Source organism: Eurypyga helias, unplaced genomic scaffold, assembly GCF_000690775.1.
Source record: "Eurypyga helias isolate BGI_N326 unplaced genomic scaffold, ASM69077v1 scaffold4822, whole genome shotgun sequence".
Classification (NCBI taxonomy): domain Eukaryota; kingdom Metazoa; phylum Chordata; class Aves; order Eurypygiformes; family Eurypygidae; genus Eurypyga; species Eurypyga helias.
In genome coordinates, this window is record NW_010236512.1 from 1 (window position 1) to 18,857 (window position 18,857).

An 18,857-nucleotide genomic window follows, 5' to 3' on the forward strand; every position below is an offset into this window, starting at 1 on the left:
AGGCTTTGCCGTGTCACCGAGCCGTTGCCCGCTTTCCCCGCGCGGCCTCCATCGAAGGCAGTAGCAGCCCTTGGCCTTTGCCCCTCCCTCCCCGCCCCCCAGGTGCCTCAGGGTGACTTGGTGTTGAATAATCAAGGGACACCGTTGTTCATGAACCTGCTTTGTGGCCTTGATCCTTCAGATTTCCACCCCGCCTGACGTGCATGTTGTTACACTTGGGAATAAAGCTGTCTCCTCCAGCTCCTGCAAGTTTTGCCACTGCAGAGGAATCCCAGGTCCAGCTGATCATGCACAAGGTTTGTGGGCTTGAGCACCTTGGGTATGATTAATAGAGCTATACATACGATTCAAGGCTGGCATACTTAAAGGACGTTTCTCTTCTTAACTTAGACCCCCGCTGTGATGGTAAAGAGTCCGCTTTCCAGGGCTCTGTTATTGGAAGGGATGGATGTTCTCTGCCAGACCTCTGAGTGAACTTGTCAGCATGCTAGAGAACCCACTTTTTTGAGAGGAATTTGGGGGACTTCCGTATGGTATGCTGCTACAATAGTGAGAAACTGGGTAAGAGCACTGTTGGCCCCTGGCAAACTGATCAGTTTAGTCCCAGTGTGGTTTGTGTCCTACTGCTGATTCCACTGGGTGTACAGCACAGGCAGCTGCAGAAGTCAGATTTATCTACATTCACACTTGGCTATTAGCTGTATGTTGTCTGCACACCATCCTACAGTGCAATTGCTTCCTCTATTTCCTGTCCAACCCAAAAACTCATTGCTGATATTTGAGAGAAAATAGTAAAACACATCAAAACAGAGCTCTTAATCCTTCCCCGCCAGCCTTCACTTCTTTACGTGTTCACAAATAACACCATCTTTGTGATCACTTGGTCCCGCGGGCAGCCTGCAGTGCCTTTGGCCACAGCCTTTTCCCTTAAACGGTGTCTGAATCTTGTTGGTTTCTTTCCAGCCGCACGGATGACAATCCCAGCTAAACTCTCGTCATGACAGTAACAAGTTCTTCCTCTCTGGATTGACAGTTCTGTAGACTTCTCTAATATCCATTCAAAACATACAGAGGCACTTTCCTTCTCTTGTGTTGCTCTGCTCTCTTCTGCCTACCTCTCAAGCACACACACCTTGCCGTGCTGTCTACAGGCCCTACCCAGGTTTGAAAGAAATCTTGTGAGTGCAATATGCCACAATTAGAGGCAAGCGTGTGATGGAGGGATCTGCAGAAATATCCGATCCATGCCTTCCCAGACATGCACATTGCAACAGATCTGCTCCAACACTGTATCAAACTAAGCATCCTCCTGGGCAATCATTTCTCAGATTTACAGCATGTCACCAGGACGGGATGCAATCATCCCTGTCCTAGAACTGAAAAGCATGGCAAAGTCTTTTGTTGAGAATGCCTGGGAAATTCTTGTAAATGAGCTGTACCAGTGAGTAAGATGTATACCACGAGCCTGACAAACATCCCCAATCTCAGCATGAACTAGAAGGGATCAGAATCTGGATCAAAACAAAAACCATCAGCCAACCATGCAACTAAGAGGTTTCTCAGGATGCTAGAAGCATCAATACTCCCCACCATTCTCACCAGTGGTCAATCTTCGGTACTTCGGAAGGAAACTATCCTATTGTTGCTGACCACGAGTCACAAAATGACTGAGTTTGGAAGGGACTCGTCAAGGTCATCTGGTCTAACCCCCTGCTCAAGCTGGGCCACCTACAGCTGGTTATGCAGGACTGTGTCCAGACATGTCCCCATGGATGGAGAACCCACAACCTCTCTGGCCAAGCTGTGCCAGTGTTCAATCACCCTCACAGTAAAAAAGTGTTTCCTGATGTTCAGAAGGAGCCTCCTGTGTTTCAGTTTGTGCCCGTTGCCTCTGGTCCTGTCACTGGGCACCACTGAAAAAAGCCTGGCTCTTCTTGGACCCTCCCTGTAGGGGCTTATATACATTAATAATGTCTCCCTAAGATGTCTGTTCTCCAGGGTAAACAGTCCCAGCTCTCTCAGCCTTTCCTCACGGGAGAGATGCTCCAGTGCTGTCATCACGGTGTCCCTTTGCTAGACTCTTTCCAAAAAATACTGATGCTGTTGCTCAGAGGGGCTTGAGAGATGCCAGCTCTCAGTGTCTGCCTGTGTCACATTCACACTGGGTGTTGGCTCTGTTCCCAGCAGGAGTGTCCAAAGCTCACAAGGCTTCCTTCTCAAACCCAAGTTGACCACCTCTACTTCCATCTTGACCGCAGTTGGGCTGCCAGTTTGCCGTAGCCGTTGCTTGTGCCACTTTTCACCTTGCGCACCTTTTTCACCCTGTGCTCTCACTATCCACCTGCTGCTGTCCTGCTGGGGAGCACTTCACAGCCCCTTGTGTTGACAACAATTAGAATACCTATGCACTCCTCACCTCTTTCACTAATTGCTGTTCTTAAGACATCCCTCATCAGGTTAGGAAGTGGAAGTTGTTGCACTTCCACTGATCTCCATTCTGTTGTAAATTTGGTTATTTTGAGCAGCTGGAGACAGAGGTTGAAACTTCACATTTCTTGTCTTCTGAATGTAGCCTCAGGTTTCCTGTTTCACAGGCGTTGAGCCCTGTTGCTCAACAGCCTGATCGAAACATCTTGTCAGACGGCGCTCTTTGCTTTGGCATGGAGGGAAGCAGATCAGAAACTTCTGCAGCTGAAGCGAGTGAAGAAATAATTTATACGTCTGTCAAATTCTCTCAGACTCCTCCGCTGAGGGCCAAAGCTGCACGGGAAAAAAGAGGTGAGGAAGCTGGATGAGGTAGGTCAACAAAAGATTGTATTTTGAGCGAAAGCAAGATCTAACAAAAACCCTTTGAGCTGGCCACTGATTCTGAGTGCCAGCTCACAGTGCTCTTGCTTTGGTTCTAACATTACCGTGAGTATTTCAGTGCGATGAAAGCCGAGCGGTGAGAGACCTAGCGTTGTTCCCTTCCCTCTCTCTGTCAGACCCCTTTCTGTGTCTACTCCTGGGCATTCCACCCGGGCATCCTTTTCTCCAGAAGAGGTTTGCCATTTTAAAGGTGTCTGCTTGTCAGCAGTAAGAGACTGTCGGCAGTTATTCTTCGAGGGGCAGGCGAGATCAGAGTACAGATAAATTAGAGGTGTATGCTGATCAGAGATCAGAGACAGAGGAGGCACATGAGATCATCCAGTCTCTATCCTGTGGGGCTCTGCACCTTTCTTCCTGTGTTTTCTCTGTTCTGGTTTTATGTAGCTCCCAGTGAGCAAATTTTCAGTTTTTGCCTTGAGACAGTTCTGCAGGGCGTTTTACTGCCAGGAAGATTTTCTTAGTGCTTTCCTTAAATTTCCTCTTTCCTTATTTCCACTCCATTACCCCTGTTCAGGTCTTGCAAATGTCACACTGAGCAATTTCTCTGGCAGCGTATTTGAGAAATACCACCTTAGAAGAGTGAGATTTTGCATTGGTGATCTTTCTTTATAGGTGGCTCCTTCCCAGAAGAAAAGCTGATTGCTTTTCTTCTAAATGCCCGTGTGCTTTAGATGAGTTTGGTTGCACTGGCTGCAACACGAATGGTCGACCTTAGAGTTTTTCAGAGTCATTGCAGCAAAGGGGGCTCTCCCTGTGGGATATAAGATTTCCATGTCCTGGTCAGAATAACTGCTTGTATCTGTGGTTGTTAGTACTGCCTGGTTACTTGCTGCACGATGGAAACAAAGCCAGCACAGAAACCCCCAAGCTCGTATCTGGTAATGACACTCCAGCTGCTCGGAAGGCAGTCTTGTTTTTGCCTGTATTTTCTGTTGTATCAGAAAACACAGGGACATCCCTTCATTCCCTGCCACTTGTGTTCACTCCCACCCTGTTGGTGGTGGAGATGACCCAATGCCCTCTTGACATGTTTGCACTTTTCTTTTTAATATTCCTCCTCTCCAAATTTCATGTACCCTCATCTTTTTGAGCTAAAGTCAGAGGGACTAAAATAGGGAAGATGATCTTTGAGCACACTTTCTGTGCATATTTATTTTCCAGTGCCCCAAAGAGTGCAGTTGAAGTACCTTTCTTTAGAAAATCTTTATTTTCAGCTCTGTCCCCGCCTCCATCACTTCTGAGAGATGTGCTCTCAGGAACTTAACCTCTCTTTTCAAATGCACACCCTTGCTACCAAGTCATCCCTCTAATGCAGGATCACAGGTATATCACAGGTGTATAGATCAGGCCTCTGGTCAAACCAACTGCTTTTGACGCTCACAAACTCCTCAGAAACAAAGAGTTCCCCTGGCTGACTTCTGTTTGGCATCCAGAGAGCCTTAGGTATGCCAGGCTACCAAAATGTCAGTCCAGCAGTCACTTAAGACAGTGTTAGCCTGCATGGCACACTTGTAGTAGCAGTGATAACCGGACATTTGCCACAGCCAAGGACAGAATCCTTGTTTCTCAAATCCTCCTCCCTGGCCCTAGATAGTCATGCTGCTCCCATACTGACGTAGGCAGTAGCTGAAGGGAGCTATCTGGGACAGTGCAATGACATTCTTCAGAGTGGCCTAGCAGACTTGAATTATAAATTGCTAACAGCTTTCAGTTTTTGAACTGAATCCGGACTCCCAAACCTAAAAATATTGGGTGACTGTGCTGGTTTTTGTTGGTATAGAGTTCATTTTATTCACAGCAGCCTGTATGAAGGAGGCTGTATTTTGGATTTGTGCTGAGAAGAATATTGATAACACAGTAATGTTTTCAGTTGGTGCTAAGTGAGGTTTGTGCCAACTCAAGGACTTCAGTTCCTGATACTGCACCTGTGTTCCCAGCTTCTTCTCTACAAGAAACTGGGAGAGGACACAGCCCGGGCAGCAGGCCCAAACTGACCAAAGGGACATTTCATGCCATCAAACATCATGATCAGTGTATAAGTCGGGGGAATTGGCTGGGAGGGGAAATCACTGCCCAGGATCTGGCTGAGCATTGTTCAGCGTGTGGTGAACAGTTCTATCATTTTGTTATCCCTCCATTTTTTTTTTCCTTTTTTGTTTTATTACATATTATTACCATTATTATTAGTAGTAGTACTGTTTTCATCACTTATCATTATAATTATTATATTACACTTACTTTCATTTATTAACCTGTTCTTTTCTCAACCCACAAGGTCTCTTATCTTCTCCCTCCAGTTCTCTCCCCCATCCTACTGGGGGGTGTGTGTGTGAGTGGGCGGCTGCGTGGTACTTGGTTGCTTACTGGGGCTAAACCATGACAGTCATGTTGCCTGCAGATGAGTGCAGCACGTCATAGTCCTTTCTACAGAGCACTGAGAGCCCTAACAGGATGTTTTGTATACTGGAAAGTTGTAACATTGGATATTTGCGCCACTGATCCACTTCTCCCTTCCCTTGAGAAGACTCTTCCACTGTTCCTCAGACAACTACGTGGAAACATTTCTGGATGCTCCATTCAGATTTCCCTCCTCTGGTTCAAACTCATCTCAGGTACTTCTCCCATCCTCTTCACCAAGAGCTTCACATGTAGCCCAGGGGCTGAGGATCAAGCACAAACCCTTGACCTTGTTTTAAAAAGGAGGAACTGCAAGGACTCCCTTTTGCAAAGGATAAATATCTCGATTTATGAATTTTTTTATTCCACTTCCCTGGACTGATCACAGCAGTTCAAGTGAGGCTTAAATTCACCTCGAACACTTCAGTATGACTTTTCCACTTCACTTTCTTTTTTCCTCCCGAAATTATCTAATGGCATAATTTTTCATTCTAATAACTGAAGTGACCTCTCCCACTGCTCTGGTTGTGGAGGTGCCCTGGGGTTTTGTTCTGATGCTGAGGCAATTCCTTTTTTTCTGCACTTGGTTTGACACAACAGAGGGCGAACTGCTCTATTCATTGCCGGGGGAGTGCCCAGTGCTGACATTGCTGCCTCATTGCAGCTTTCCAGTACCTGAAGGGGCCTACAAGGGTGCTGGGAGAGGACTTTTTACAAGAGCTTGTAGTGATAGGACAAGGGGTAACGGGTACAAATTGAAAACCGGGAGGTTTAGATTAGATATCAGGAAGAAATTCTTCCCGGAGAGGGTGGTGAGGCACTGGAACAGGTTGCCCAGAGAAGCTGTGGATGCCCCATCTCTGGAAGTGTTCAAGGCCAGGCTGGATGAGACTTGGAGCAACCTGGTCTAGTGGAAGGTGTCCCTGCCCATGGCAGGGGGGTTGGAACTGGATGATCTTTAAGGTCCCTTCCAACCCAAACTGTTCTATGATTCTATGATTCTAAGTATGAACCATTTCACTGACTGTCATCCCAGGTGCCTTGTCCTGGAAGTATGTTTCCCTAAAATCAGGAAGAGGATGCAGGAGATAGATAGCCTCTTTGGGAGGCAGAAAGGAAGGAAAACAGAAGTGCAAATCCTCATAATGAAGAATTATGTTTCAACAGATATTTATCCCCTTTTACTTAGTTTTCAGGTGAAAGGAGCGCAGCAGCTCCGCTCTATCCCTTAAACTCTGTCTGACTCCATTCATTGATGCATAGTCTGATGGCAAAACCCACATCACCAGAGGTATAAAGGTGGCCTTACCAGCAGAATAGAGAGCAGCCAGAGAGAACAGCCACCCTGTTCAAGTGCCTCAGTTTTTCTGTTGTCCTCTCGTGTGAGTAGGTTGTAACTGAAAAGTCTTTCCGGGTTTTGTAACTGAAGAGAGGTGGGGTTTTGTCCTTTAATAATGATTTAAAAGATAAATAAATGTTGCTATTTTTTAACTACAGTTAAAATAGTGGGGCAGTTAGAAGATCCTGCAAGCTTCAAGAAACACAAAACCTTTACATTAGGAAAGATCGTTCTGCCAGAAGAATGATGCTTACAACGAAGCTCTCACTCTCTCCCTCGTTACCATAGAACCTTCTTTTAGCCAAAGCCACAGGTCTAAATATATTGCTATAAACCAGAAACTGGTCTTAAAACCAGTGAGCCTGCAAGCCACTCTAACATAAAACTAAATTTTTATTAATTTTTTTGATCTGGTCTACTTTCTGTATTTGGGCAAGGCTTCCAATGCATTCTTGTTTAAGGGAAGTCTCTTCCCTTTCCGTTTTAGCACTGGATTTCTTGGTCCTTCCCACAATATTCTTGATATGTGATGTGCATTTGTTTTCAGCCTCCACTGAGAAATCCTAAAAGAAGTCTCCCCTACTGCTTACAAATATTTTATTCTTTCAGCCACCCTTTTGATTTCTCTCTGACAAACTTTCTCATTTTCCTGTAGTTTCCCATTTTGAAATTATTATACCAGAGTGCCTTTTGGTGGTGGTGCTGCTGGTTTTCAGCTCTGTTGAATCTCAGTGCCTCGTGTTGACTGCGGCAGAGAAGCTCCTAGATGGAGCCATGGTGAGCCGAGCGTCCTGCGCACAGCTCAGGGCAGGCGAGTGCTGCTTCTCCTTCTATGTTTCCCGGCTTGCCGCTCCACCACGTGCCTGTGATGGTGTCTAAGCTTTCACTCTCAGCATTATGCCCTGGCATGGCAATTTCATGATTTAATGATGTGATTAATTGACATTTGTTATGACCGTACACAGTTGCTCTGGTGTTTTTTGCTGGTTCATGAGTGCTGTCACCATCCTTGTCTGGCAGTCCATGATGTAATTCCAACCTCATGCATTTAGTAATATTTGCCTCGTCTGTGGGGACGTTGTTACTGTTACTCCTTGATGCAGTTAGTTAGTTAACCTAATTTGACTGTAATTTTACTTGAGCAGTGAACAGCCCCCCTGTCCTCCTTGTGTATTTTGTATCCTATTGCTATGACATCCTGCTCACAACCCTTCTTCCACCAAGTTTTTGATGTGCTTGCTATCATAGTGTCTTTGGTTAAAGTTAGCCTTCCCCTTCCTGCATCTTATTCCTTAGCCTTCTAGCCTTTTTTTTAGGAGTACAAATAAGTTTCTCTGGGTCTTGGGACATGTCCAAGGGAGAAGCACCTCAGATTTCACGAGCCTCACCAGGGACATTGCTGCTGGCTTTGGGTAGAAGAGCAGGATAAGCTTATGGGAGAAGCACAGGGAAATCCTGAATTCCTCAACATCAGTAACCATTAGCTGCACCTTCAGTGCTTCTTAGAAAGTCCTGTTCTCTGTACAGCTATCACACTGAGATTTTAGTGCTGAGGTTTCAAAGTGCCTACGGAAAGTGAAGGCCTCTCGAGTCAAACACAGCTCCAGGAGATGACAAGAGGAAAGGAACATGTAGCCAGGGTGCCCTCTGCCACCAGCAGCAAGTGAACAGCAGACGGTGGCAGTGAAAGCGTGGAGGGGCATCCCAAGGTCTTCAAGGCTGGCCCTCCCATCCTGCCACGGGCATGGGAGTGTAGGGCTGACTTGGGAGTGTCTCAGGAAGGTGTAACACGACTGTGTGACTAAGCCTGTGAAGAGAATGCTGAGGTTAATCCTGTTGCTGTGCTGAGAGAGCTGGGGTGAAGGCTCTGTGTTTCTTCTGTGCACGTAAGCTGGAACATGGTGGCGGTGTCTCCACCCCGAGCTTCAATGGTGAAGCAGAAGCGGGTTTGCAGGGGGTTTGTATCCTGCCAGCACGAGGTGCCACATGGTGCCTGGGGGCTCTGGCTGACTTGGGGTGGGTGCTTCCTCTCCTGGAGTCAGCCAGCACAGGGGCTGGACCAGCCAGCTCTGTGGCCAGGAAAGGGCAGAGCTGTGGCTATCCTGGAGAGAGGGATACTACCTGGGAAGGTCAGGCAGGGACTGATGGCCCTGAATTCATCTGAAATGGGACCCTGGGCCGGTGAGCAGGGGCGTGGAGAGACCCGAGAGGGGCTGGGCAGGGACAGTGATGGCAACAATATGCAGAGTGTAGACAGACAGCGATGCTCTAAATAGTTCAGTTCATTACAGAAATGCCCAGGATAGCAAAGTACATAAAACCACCATGAGTGTTCATGCGGCTCCCATTCACTGTGGTTTCTTTTCTCTTTCACAGCTCCCTGTCTGTGGCCAGCGGTTGTGCCAAGCCTGGCTATAGGCTTTGGGATACTGAGCATCTCCCTAGCGATTGCTTTGATATGGAAGATGAGTAAGTGCACAAGCAGATGCTGAGGATGAGCAACCAACAGCAAAGGACTAGAGACTCATCTAAGCACAGGAGCTCAGATCCTGAACTCCATTATATGGGGTTAAACCAGAAGCTATTCTAGGTTTCTACCAGAGAATCATAGAATCATAGAGTGGTTTGGGTTGGAAGGGACCTTAAAGATCATCTAGTTCCAACCCCCCTGCCATGGGCAGGGACACCTTCCACTAGACCAGGTTGCTCCAAGCCTCATCCAGCCTGGCCTTGGACACTTCCAGGGATGGGGCATCCACAGCTTCTCTGGGCAACCTGTCCCAGTGCCTCCCCACCCTCTCTGGGAAGAATTTCTTCCTGATATCTAATCTAAACCTCCCTGATTTCAATTTATACCCATTACCCCTTGTCCTATCACTGTCCTACCAGCCTTAAGAACCCACTGCCTATCCAGAATATTTTGAAGAATACATTCCTTGTGCAGGCCCCAGGCAACCTATTACAGATCCTGTGGCAAAGAACAGTGAAACGTATTGAAAGTTTTTGTAGACTTGTCTGCTGTAATTATAGTGGTAAACTGTAGAACAAATAAGCAAGGTCTGTAACACTTCTGCATGCATGCAGAAGGGCCTTAAGTACCCACTGCCTATCCAGAATATTTTGAAGAATACATTCCTTGTGCAGGCCCCAGGCAACCTATTACAGATCCTGTGGCAAAGAACAGTGAAACGTATTGAAAGTTTTTGTAGACTTGTCTGCTGTAATTATAGTGGTAAACTGTAGAACAAATAAGCAAGGTCTGTAACACTTCTGCATGCATGCAGAAGGTGCTAGACCATGTGGGAGAGCCTACTGTTTGCTGCTTAAAAGCCATTCACCTGGTGTGTGACATGATCACACCGTACCCACAGGATGATGTCAGTTTTTCCCCTTATTTTTTGCACACCCAGAGGGTTGTCTGCTTTCAGATACCCAAATTTGTTCTTAGGTATCCGAGTGGTTCAGGATAAACGCAGGGGCAGGGGATGGGGAGTTGCACCAGCATCAGAGTGCACGTGGCTCTTGTACAAAGATTTGGAAATTACACGGAGGATCTGGAATTCAGTGTTCATGCATTGTTCTTTATAGATGCTTATCCTGACTTGTGTTTCCTGCATTGCAACTACCCAGAAGAGTTGCTTTTCAGCAGGTCCTTGCTGACAAACGCCTTTCTGTTGGTTAATGGTAGAGAAAAGCTGGTCTTTTGATTCCTTTTATAGGTGACTCCAAACCAAGCTGTCCTGAGCGGTGGGTGGCCTACAGAGGGAGCTGCTACTTCTTCTCTAAGGAGAAGAAGGACTGGCATTCCAGCCAGGAATCCTGCCGGGCGCAGGGAGCTCATCTCCTGGTGATCAGCGATACCAGTGAAATGGTAATGGTTTTCTTATTCTTTGAGGATCTTCCATTTCCTTGCAGATACCTCAGTGACTGACATCCAAGCAATGCTGTCACTCTGGCAATATTTTGACTTTAAAGGAGAGGAAGGATTTATGACTGCGACATTATAGTACGCTTCCAGTTCCAGTATATGCCTTAGAAGCTGCCAGCAGGCAAAGAAGCAATGGGGAGAAGGGAGAGGCAAGGGTCACTGTCAGCTGCACAGAACCATCCTATGAAGGATGTTAGCCGACAGCCTTCTCCACTGCTCCTCGCCACTTCCCCTCCTATCCCCAGTAAGGATGATATGGTTGATTACAGAAAAAGGCTGTGGCACTGTGCAGTCACTGTACTCATTGCCTACAAACCAACACATCCCCACTCTCCAGAAACACTTCCTTTGCAAAAGCAATGCCTGTTCTCCCTGCAACCGCTCCAGCTCCTCCTGCTCAGTGACCCTTGCCACTCCCTGTGTTCATGCATGCATATTTCTTTCGCAGTCTGTTTTCAATATTTACTTCCTCTCCCTGCCAAAAAACCTCAGTTGTGCTGGTGAAATCAGAAACCATCTGTTCCACTGCTCATTTTCTAGCAGGTGCTCACCAGGAGCAGGGGCATATATGACCACTAAAGAAATGGGTAGAGCTGATCAGTAGGGAGGTGAGGCATGTCTGCCTAAGTAGACCACAAATACTTGATGTGGTTTTGTGCAAGCCAGGGCTTATTAGCTCAGGTTCAATGAACGTGGACAGCTTCCAGTCCTTGGACAGAAGTTGCATTGTATGATGTTCTGTGGGGGCTTACAAAGCCAGGTCTCTGCTCGACTGGGAGTATGTACCAGGCTCTCGCACTTGCTTACGCAAATCCTGATTCCTTGGGAAATACCCATCATCTCCAGATTACTCACTTCTCTGCATGAAGAAAGCTGCTGATTTCTTACTACTGTCTCTGATACTAGAGTGCTACCCATTATCCCTGCTCAGGCTTCCTGTGGTGTGTTGACCCAGGCTGGAGGCTAGATGCCCACCAAGCCGCTCTATCGCTCCCCTCCTCAGCTGGGTAGAGGAGAGAAAATGTAAAGAAAGGTTTGTGGGTCAGGATAAGGACAGGGAAGGATCATCACAGGCAAAACAGACTCAACTTGGGGAAAATTAATTTAATTTATTACCAATCAAATCAGAGAAGTGAAGAGTTCATCAATAAGAGAACTAAAACCAAATCTTAAAACACCTTCCCCTCACTCCTCCCTTCATTCCTGGGCTTGACTTCACTCACATTTTTCTCTACAATCTTCCCTTAAGCCACACAGGGGAACTGGGAATGGGAGTTGTGGTCAGACCAGCACACATTGTCTCTGCTGCACCTTCCTCCCCAGGCCACACTCTGGCCCTGCTCCAGCCTGGGCTTCTCCCTCCACGGGGCCACAGGTTCTGGCAGGAGCCTGCTCCTCTGCAGGCTTCCCACGGGGTCTCATCCTCCTTTGGGCATCCACCTGCTCTGGTTTGGGGTCCTCCACGGGCTGCAGGTGGATCTCTGCTCCACCGTGGACCTCCATGGACGGCAGGAGGACAGCCTTCCTCACCATGGTCTTCACTACCACCTGCCGGGGAATCTCTGCTCTGGTGCCTGGATCACCTCCTCCCCGCACTGACCTTGGTGTCTGCAGAGTTGTTCTCATATCCCACTCTCACTCTGGCTGCAATTTCTCATCTCCATTTCCCCCCTTAAATATGTTATCCCAAAGGCTCTACCACCATCGCTGATGGGCTTGGCCTTGGCCAGTGGCAGGGGGCATGTGGGGGTGGGTGGCATTGGTTTTATTGGACGTGGAGGAAGCTCGGACACAGGGGAGGCTTCTAGCAACTTCTCAAAGAAGCCACCCCTGTAGCTCCCCCGCTATCAAAACCTTCTCTATGCAAACCCTATGCACTTCCCCATGGAAGCAAGACTTTCCTAACTATCCATGCCCCGTGCTGCAAATGCTGTGATTGTTCAACCTCCCCTTGCCATGGAAGCACCACCACCTCCAAACCACCCACAACACTCAAGCATTCCTCAAGCTACTCCTATTCCCACCACTTCAGCAGGCTGGGTTTGTTAATGCTTCTGTGTGACGTTGTCTGCTCTGAAGCTTTGTTTATGGCAGCAGGGGAAAAGGATGGAGCCCAGCCATACCACCGAAAGGTTCCTGTTGTTTGGTTTCATTGCAAATATGAGCAAGACAAACGTCTCTCTTGTCTTTGTGTTGGTTTGGTTTTTTGAGGGGAGGGATTTATTTCAGAGCCAAGTTTCTTTTAACAGTGAACCGGAGTTAAAGGTTAGGCAAAAGGAAATGAGCACTGAAAACACGTAGGAGGAAAGTTTGTATAAGATTTAATGAGATTTGGTCCCAGGCTCTTTACAGAGATATGTCAGTGGCTGCTCTTCATGCCCTGCCCTGATTTTACCTTTAATTGTAAAGCTTTGTATTAGCTTTCTAGCTAGCTGTACGGTAGAGTGTTAATACTAATAGCGTACCTTCCTACATCAAGCTCTGTGTAGGAAGCTCCAGGAGACTGGGGTGCCGTTGGTTCTATATATTGCCCTGAGAAATGTCCTTTGAAGAATCTGCCCAGGACCCTTGAAAGTACACTTCCTTCCTTGTGAATGTACACACAGTTATTATTCCAGGTATGATTTGTAGGTCTGATCTTCCTGATTAGGTGTGGAGAAGCAGTATTGTCAGCCACCTGAAGGAACAGTCAGGCAAGAGCATGTGTCTTGCTCTCTGTTCTCTTTACTTATTCTTACCTTTATTTTCAGGCTGGCTTTCATTAGTCACTTTGTAATTTGTCACCATTTCTAGGACCTGTTCAAGACTATTCAAACAGGATGTTTCTGGATTGGACTGAGGAGCAGCACAGGCTCTGGATGGATTTGGGAAGATGGCTCTATATTCAATGGCACCAGGTGAGTTTCATTCTATTTTAAAAACAATTCAGACTGCCTGGTGTTACACAACACCCCGAGTTCCTGCACCAGATCTCAGGACCTTTCTGCCTGGGCAGATATTCTTCCTACTACCTATCACCTGTATGGCACTGAACTCAAAGGGTCTTAGTGCCCTGAACCGTGTAAAGGCATTACCTGTGGAAAGCAGGGCTAATGTTAGTACCTCACTCTCTACTTCCTGCCAGCTGCTCGGACCAAGGATTATTTACCTGTGCGGCCCACACAGTTTCTCAGTGAGAAAAGCATATTTTCCATCTTGGCTTTACTGGATTTAGCCATCTTGCACCCATTCTGCCAAGTGTTGATGTCACTGTGTGTGAGGACCCAGCCCGTTACTGCTTCAAAGGGTGCCGACCCAAGTCAGAACCTTCATTTTGGCTCTGTCTTTACTTGGACAAAAGAGCATTCTGTGTGAGGGAAAACATTATGATTTGGCCCAGTGACTTTGCCTGGCCCTTTCCTTTTCATGGCAGGTAAGACAGCAAGTTAGTCTACACTTGCCCAGGAAGGAAATTCTCCCAAGATCTCACTGTCAGTAGGTCAGTACTCTCAGCAGGTGGCTTAGTTCCCTTCTTAAATCCAGCTTTCTGTTCTTGCAAACTCCTTGGAGGTGATTATCTTTCCATGAAACTCTCAGCACTGCTATTTTCGCACTGGTGGATATCACTCACACTGCAGGGCATGGTGTCTATGTTTGGTTCTGATCTAGATTCCGTTAACAGCAGAATTATTCACATGTGTAATCTCCAGGTAGATAGGTTTTTTGAAGTACGCTTTATCGTTTTGTTTTCTAGCAGCTGCCCTTTGGAGGTTGGGTTCTTTCACTTCCTCTGGGCCCCACCCTTCAAAATCAGATGTTTTTTTCTTTCTTGCCTTCAGGAGACAATCTCAGCATTTTCTCTCAGCCTCACTTTTGTCTCTTGCAGGATAGTCTCTAACAGTCCTGTGCAACACTGCGTTGTCCTGATGAAAGAACAATTTCAGGCCTCCAGCTGTGAATTTTCTGCTCCGTGGATCTGTGAGAAACCTCTTAGATAAATCCCGTGTGCATTTTCATCTCATAACCATCCCATCAGCAGTAGAAGCGGATCACTGTCCTGCAAACCAAAGCTCTGCACAAGACCGAGAATTTGACCTTCCCACATTCTCACAGAGGTGTTTTGCAGGGCCAAGTTTGTTGCCCGTAAGTGTGAGTTATCCTCAGTAGCAGATCCATTCTCAGCCCACGTCTGTTGGATTACTGCCGTCTGTGACCCAGTGAGACCTGGGACATACTCCCTGCCCTAGTCTTTCCTTATTTGTCATATAAGGACAAACAAAAGTTTTGTCACAACAGATGCTGGGTCTTCAGTTCTGAGTGTGATCTGGCCATTTTCCTCCATTCCTGAGCATCAGATTTCACTTCCATTCCCTGCATCTCCAGTGTCTGGTGCCAGCGGGGCCAGGAAAATGAAGCCTGCTATTCACTGCCAGAAACATCCAAACAAGACTTCTCCCACTGGCAGCCTCTCCTTTTGCATCCCAGTGCTGTGAGTGGGAGAGAAGAGGGCGAAATGGGACTCCAACTTCTGTAAATCCATCGGTGAAAATAAACCTTCAGTCCTGCACTGGACCAAAAGTGTGTACCCGTGTCATTACGTCTCTCTGTTGGAAGGAACCAGCTGCATGCCATGTTTTATAGTCCAACTACAAGCAAACTGGTCAAGAGGCTGGACTTGTGGAGTCAAAGGAATACAGTTTATTGTGTGTTATTATTGAATCAACCGAGGACATGTTTCCCTCCACGCCTCTGCAGTTTCATACTGCAGAGAGGAAATGGTGAACAGATACTTAACGACAAGGAGCTTTCAGTTCAGATAGAGCAGAGAGGGGCAAAGAGTGTGAACAGCGTAAAGCCACAATCAACACGAGGCGTAGGACAGTAGGTTGCATTTCCACACATCTGGTAAGCTCTTTGCCCACCCAGAGATTTTGTTCCAACAAATGAGAATTTTTATTAATTCCCAATTTATCCTATTTATCCTAATATATTTATATTACATTCCAATTTACTATTATCAATTTATCCTTGGTCTAGACTTGCAGTTCATCGTCTGCGGCAGTCAGAGCAGTCACTCTGATAGGACGGCCTGGTCGGGGTGGCCCTGATGCCGTTATGCTCTAGGGGTTTGACTGCACACGCCCAGCGCAGCCGCTGCACACTCATGGGTGTGCGCCTCTGGGCCTGTCTGACCGGCCTGTGAAGCACACGCAGCAGCTGTGGTCTGCTCTGAACACCTGCCTCGCTCTGCAGGTGTGACACGGCGCACGGGAGCGTTTCCGTGGGGATTTCCCAAGGAGCAAGCGGCAAGCCTTGGCAAGCTGCAGGTTAGTGACAGATGTTCTGAGGTGTGTGTTTGTTCTGGGAGAGATGGGCTCACAGGTGCCTTGTGGAGTTCCAAGTCCTGCAGCTGGGGAGGAACAACGCCGTGATCTTTTTTCTCCACTCAGCACTAGTGAGTAGAGAGGGCACACACCTGGTGTGCTGTGTCCGGTGCTGGGCTCCTCAGTACAAGAGAGACAGGGACATACCGGAGCGTCCAACGAAGGGGCACGAAATGAAGATGGAAGACTGGAGCAACTCTCCTATGAAGAAAGGCTGAGACCGCTGGGATGGTTTGTCCCAGAGGAGAGATGGCTGAGGGGAGATATTATTGATGTGTATATATTAATATATATATAATGCTTTTGAAGAGAAGGTAAAAAGAGGATCTTTTCAGTGGTGCCCAGTGACAGGACCAGAGGCAACGGGCACAAACCAAAACACCGGAGGTTCCTTCTGAACAGGAGGAAACACCTTTTTACTGTGAGGGTGATTGAACACTGGCACAGCTTGACCAGAGAGGTTGTGGGGTCTTCATCCTTGGAGATATTCAAAAGCCATCTGGACATGATTCTGGGCAACCAGCTGCAGGTGGCCCTGGCTGAGCAGGGGGTTGGACAAGATGACCTCCAGTGATCCCTTCCCACTTCAACCATCCTGTGATTTTGTGAAAGTTCTGCTAAAGGTAAGGCCAAGGAAGGCATTATGGGTAACAGGATGTGGGTGGGTAAGAAAGACAGGTCTGGGGACATGAGGTTGAGGAGGCCGATGTAAGGAAGAGACAGAAATTATGAGATCACAGAATCACAGAATGGTTTGGGTTGGAAGGGACCTTAAAGATCATCTAGTTCCAACCCCCCTGCCATGGGCAGGGACACCTTCCACTAGACCAGGTCGCTCAAAGCCACATCCAGCCTGGCCTTGAAGACATCCAGGGATGGGGCATCCACAACATCTCTGGGCAACCTGTTCCAGTGCCTCACCACCCTCTCTGTGAAGAATTTCTTCCTGATATCTAATCTAAACCTCCCTGATTTCAATTTGTACCCATTACCCCTTGTCCTATCACTACAGGCTCTTGTAAAAAGTCCTCTCCCAGTACCCTTGTAGGCCCCCTTCAGATAATGAAGGCAAAGAACTAGGCAGCATGGTACAAGGCAGGGACGGACTAGGGAGAAACAGTTGATGCAAGCACTGGAGGTTTCATCTGAAAATGCTAGATCAGGGGTTGATGAGGAGGATTACACGTAAATTGGAATTGATTGTTATGGGGATGGATACTGCTGTGCCACATGTAAATAAGCCATACAAACGACTGTGAAATAACAGAGAAAACAGAAACAAGATGTTGTTTTCAAAACCAAAATTGCTGTTTCCCCCTCAGCAATTTTATTTTCAAATAATTGAATTTGTCCTTGCATCACCCGGTTGAAAGAAGTAACTTAATGCAGTTTTGACCAATCCAGTGGCAGTGAAACTGCGAATTCCTCACACTGCCATTTACAGAATGCCTTCAATTGCATATTCCTGGTATGTGAGGCTTGACATTCGTAGAGGATGGTCCACATGAAGGAATCAGGGAAGGTGAAGACAAAAATACAGACCTTAACACACCAGCTAGGTGGAATGTCTGCTGAGCCTCATGTAGTAAACTCTACATGTAGTAAACTCTCATGTAGTAAACTCTCTGAGCTGAGGGGCTTAAGGCAGGAATATTCCCAGCATGGGTAGGTCTGCTTTTCAATAACCATGTCTGCAACAGTCAGACTGTGAGAAAACCACAGCATTTTAAGCAGTGTACTAGGAGCTAAAACCTTTGAGTTTTTATCTCGCATTGTCTGGGTTACTTGGGGTGAGTCATTTTGTCTGCGCCAGAGTCCATTTAACTATCAACAGAAGATGTTGACCCCAGCTCCCAGAAAGTTGCCAGGCCCTATGAAATAATGCTGGAGGCCTCACCTGCTTTGTTAAAGTGGTGGTAGCATCTGCAGGAGGAAACCTAGCAGTTACTTTACCAGAGAACCCCAGTGAAGAAAGAGTTTCTCACATCATCCTGATGCCTGTAGGTGCGGTGATCCTGTCCCTGAGCTCGCCTAATTTACCTTGCAAATAGTGCAACAGCTTTGCCTCCCCTCGGATTTTACAGTGCAGTGCATGATAGACTATTTCACCTTTTAGCTCTTGAATCATAGCCTCTCAATCTCATCCCAAACTGATGCTCAGGAAATGTAAAATAAATAAATACATTAGGTTGCTCAGAAGTTGACCGTTCTTTGAAGGGAAGGGATTTTCAGCTGCAGATTGTACTTCTCAGGACACGCATGGCTCTTCTCTGGGTTCAAGCTTTTGCAAAACTAAAGGGATTTGAAACAAGTCTATTCATTTCCTTGAAAAGCAGTTGAACAAGTATTTTTGGAAGAGCTTTTAATCTTCTGTTTAGAGCGTGTTGATATAGTTGATTGACCTAATTTTGTTGGAAGTAAGTTCTTCTTAGATGCAGTCTGTATGCAGCAGTGAAGGAGTGCTGGAGGAGCGTGGCTAGCAGACCAAGGTAAGCCACAATCCTTATTCTCCACAGCATTTATGAGGCTGTACGTGGACTGTGTCTGGTCTGCTGACCCCCAATTCAAGAGAGATGTGGAGAAACTGGAGCGAGTCCAATGGAAAACTACCAAACTGGTCAGAGTATGGAGCATATGACCCACAGGGAGTGACAGGGGGACCTGGGCTTGTTTCGTCATACCAAGAGGAGGTTGGAGCGGTTAAATAGGTACCTACAAATACTTGAAAGGATGTTGGAATATGACCTTTCTTGGTAGGAGTGGATGATATAACATGGGGCAACGGCTGCAACTGCAGCTGGGGGAGTTCAGAATGGGCATGGTGAAAGGCATCTTCACCAGAGATTAGTGCAACACTGGAACAGGTCACCAGAGAATTGGTAGGTTCTCCATTCTTGGAGGTTTTCAAGATTTGACTTGACAACATCCCAGCTGACCTGATCTAGCATTGGCAGCCATCCTG

The 18,857-nt window shown here is 47.0% G+C and overlaps 1 protein-coding gene across 1 annotated transcript; it reads left to right on the top strand.

The window, feature by feature from the left end:
- Positions 1-2,660: 2,660 nt before the first annotated feature.
- Positions 2,661-14,509, top strand: LOC104506224 (killer cell lectin-like receptor subfamily G member 1). The gene is made up of 5 exons (XM_010147109.1): positions 2,661-2,778; positions 8,981-9,073; positions 10,324-10,475; positions 13,326-13,429; positions 14,398-14,509. Exons 1-5 carry the CDS (start codon positions 2,661-2,663, stop codon positions 14,507-14,509), a joined length of 579 nt encoding a protein of 192 aa, XP_010145411.1.
- The last annotated feature ends 4,348 nt before the right edge of the window (positions 14,510-18,857 follow it).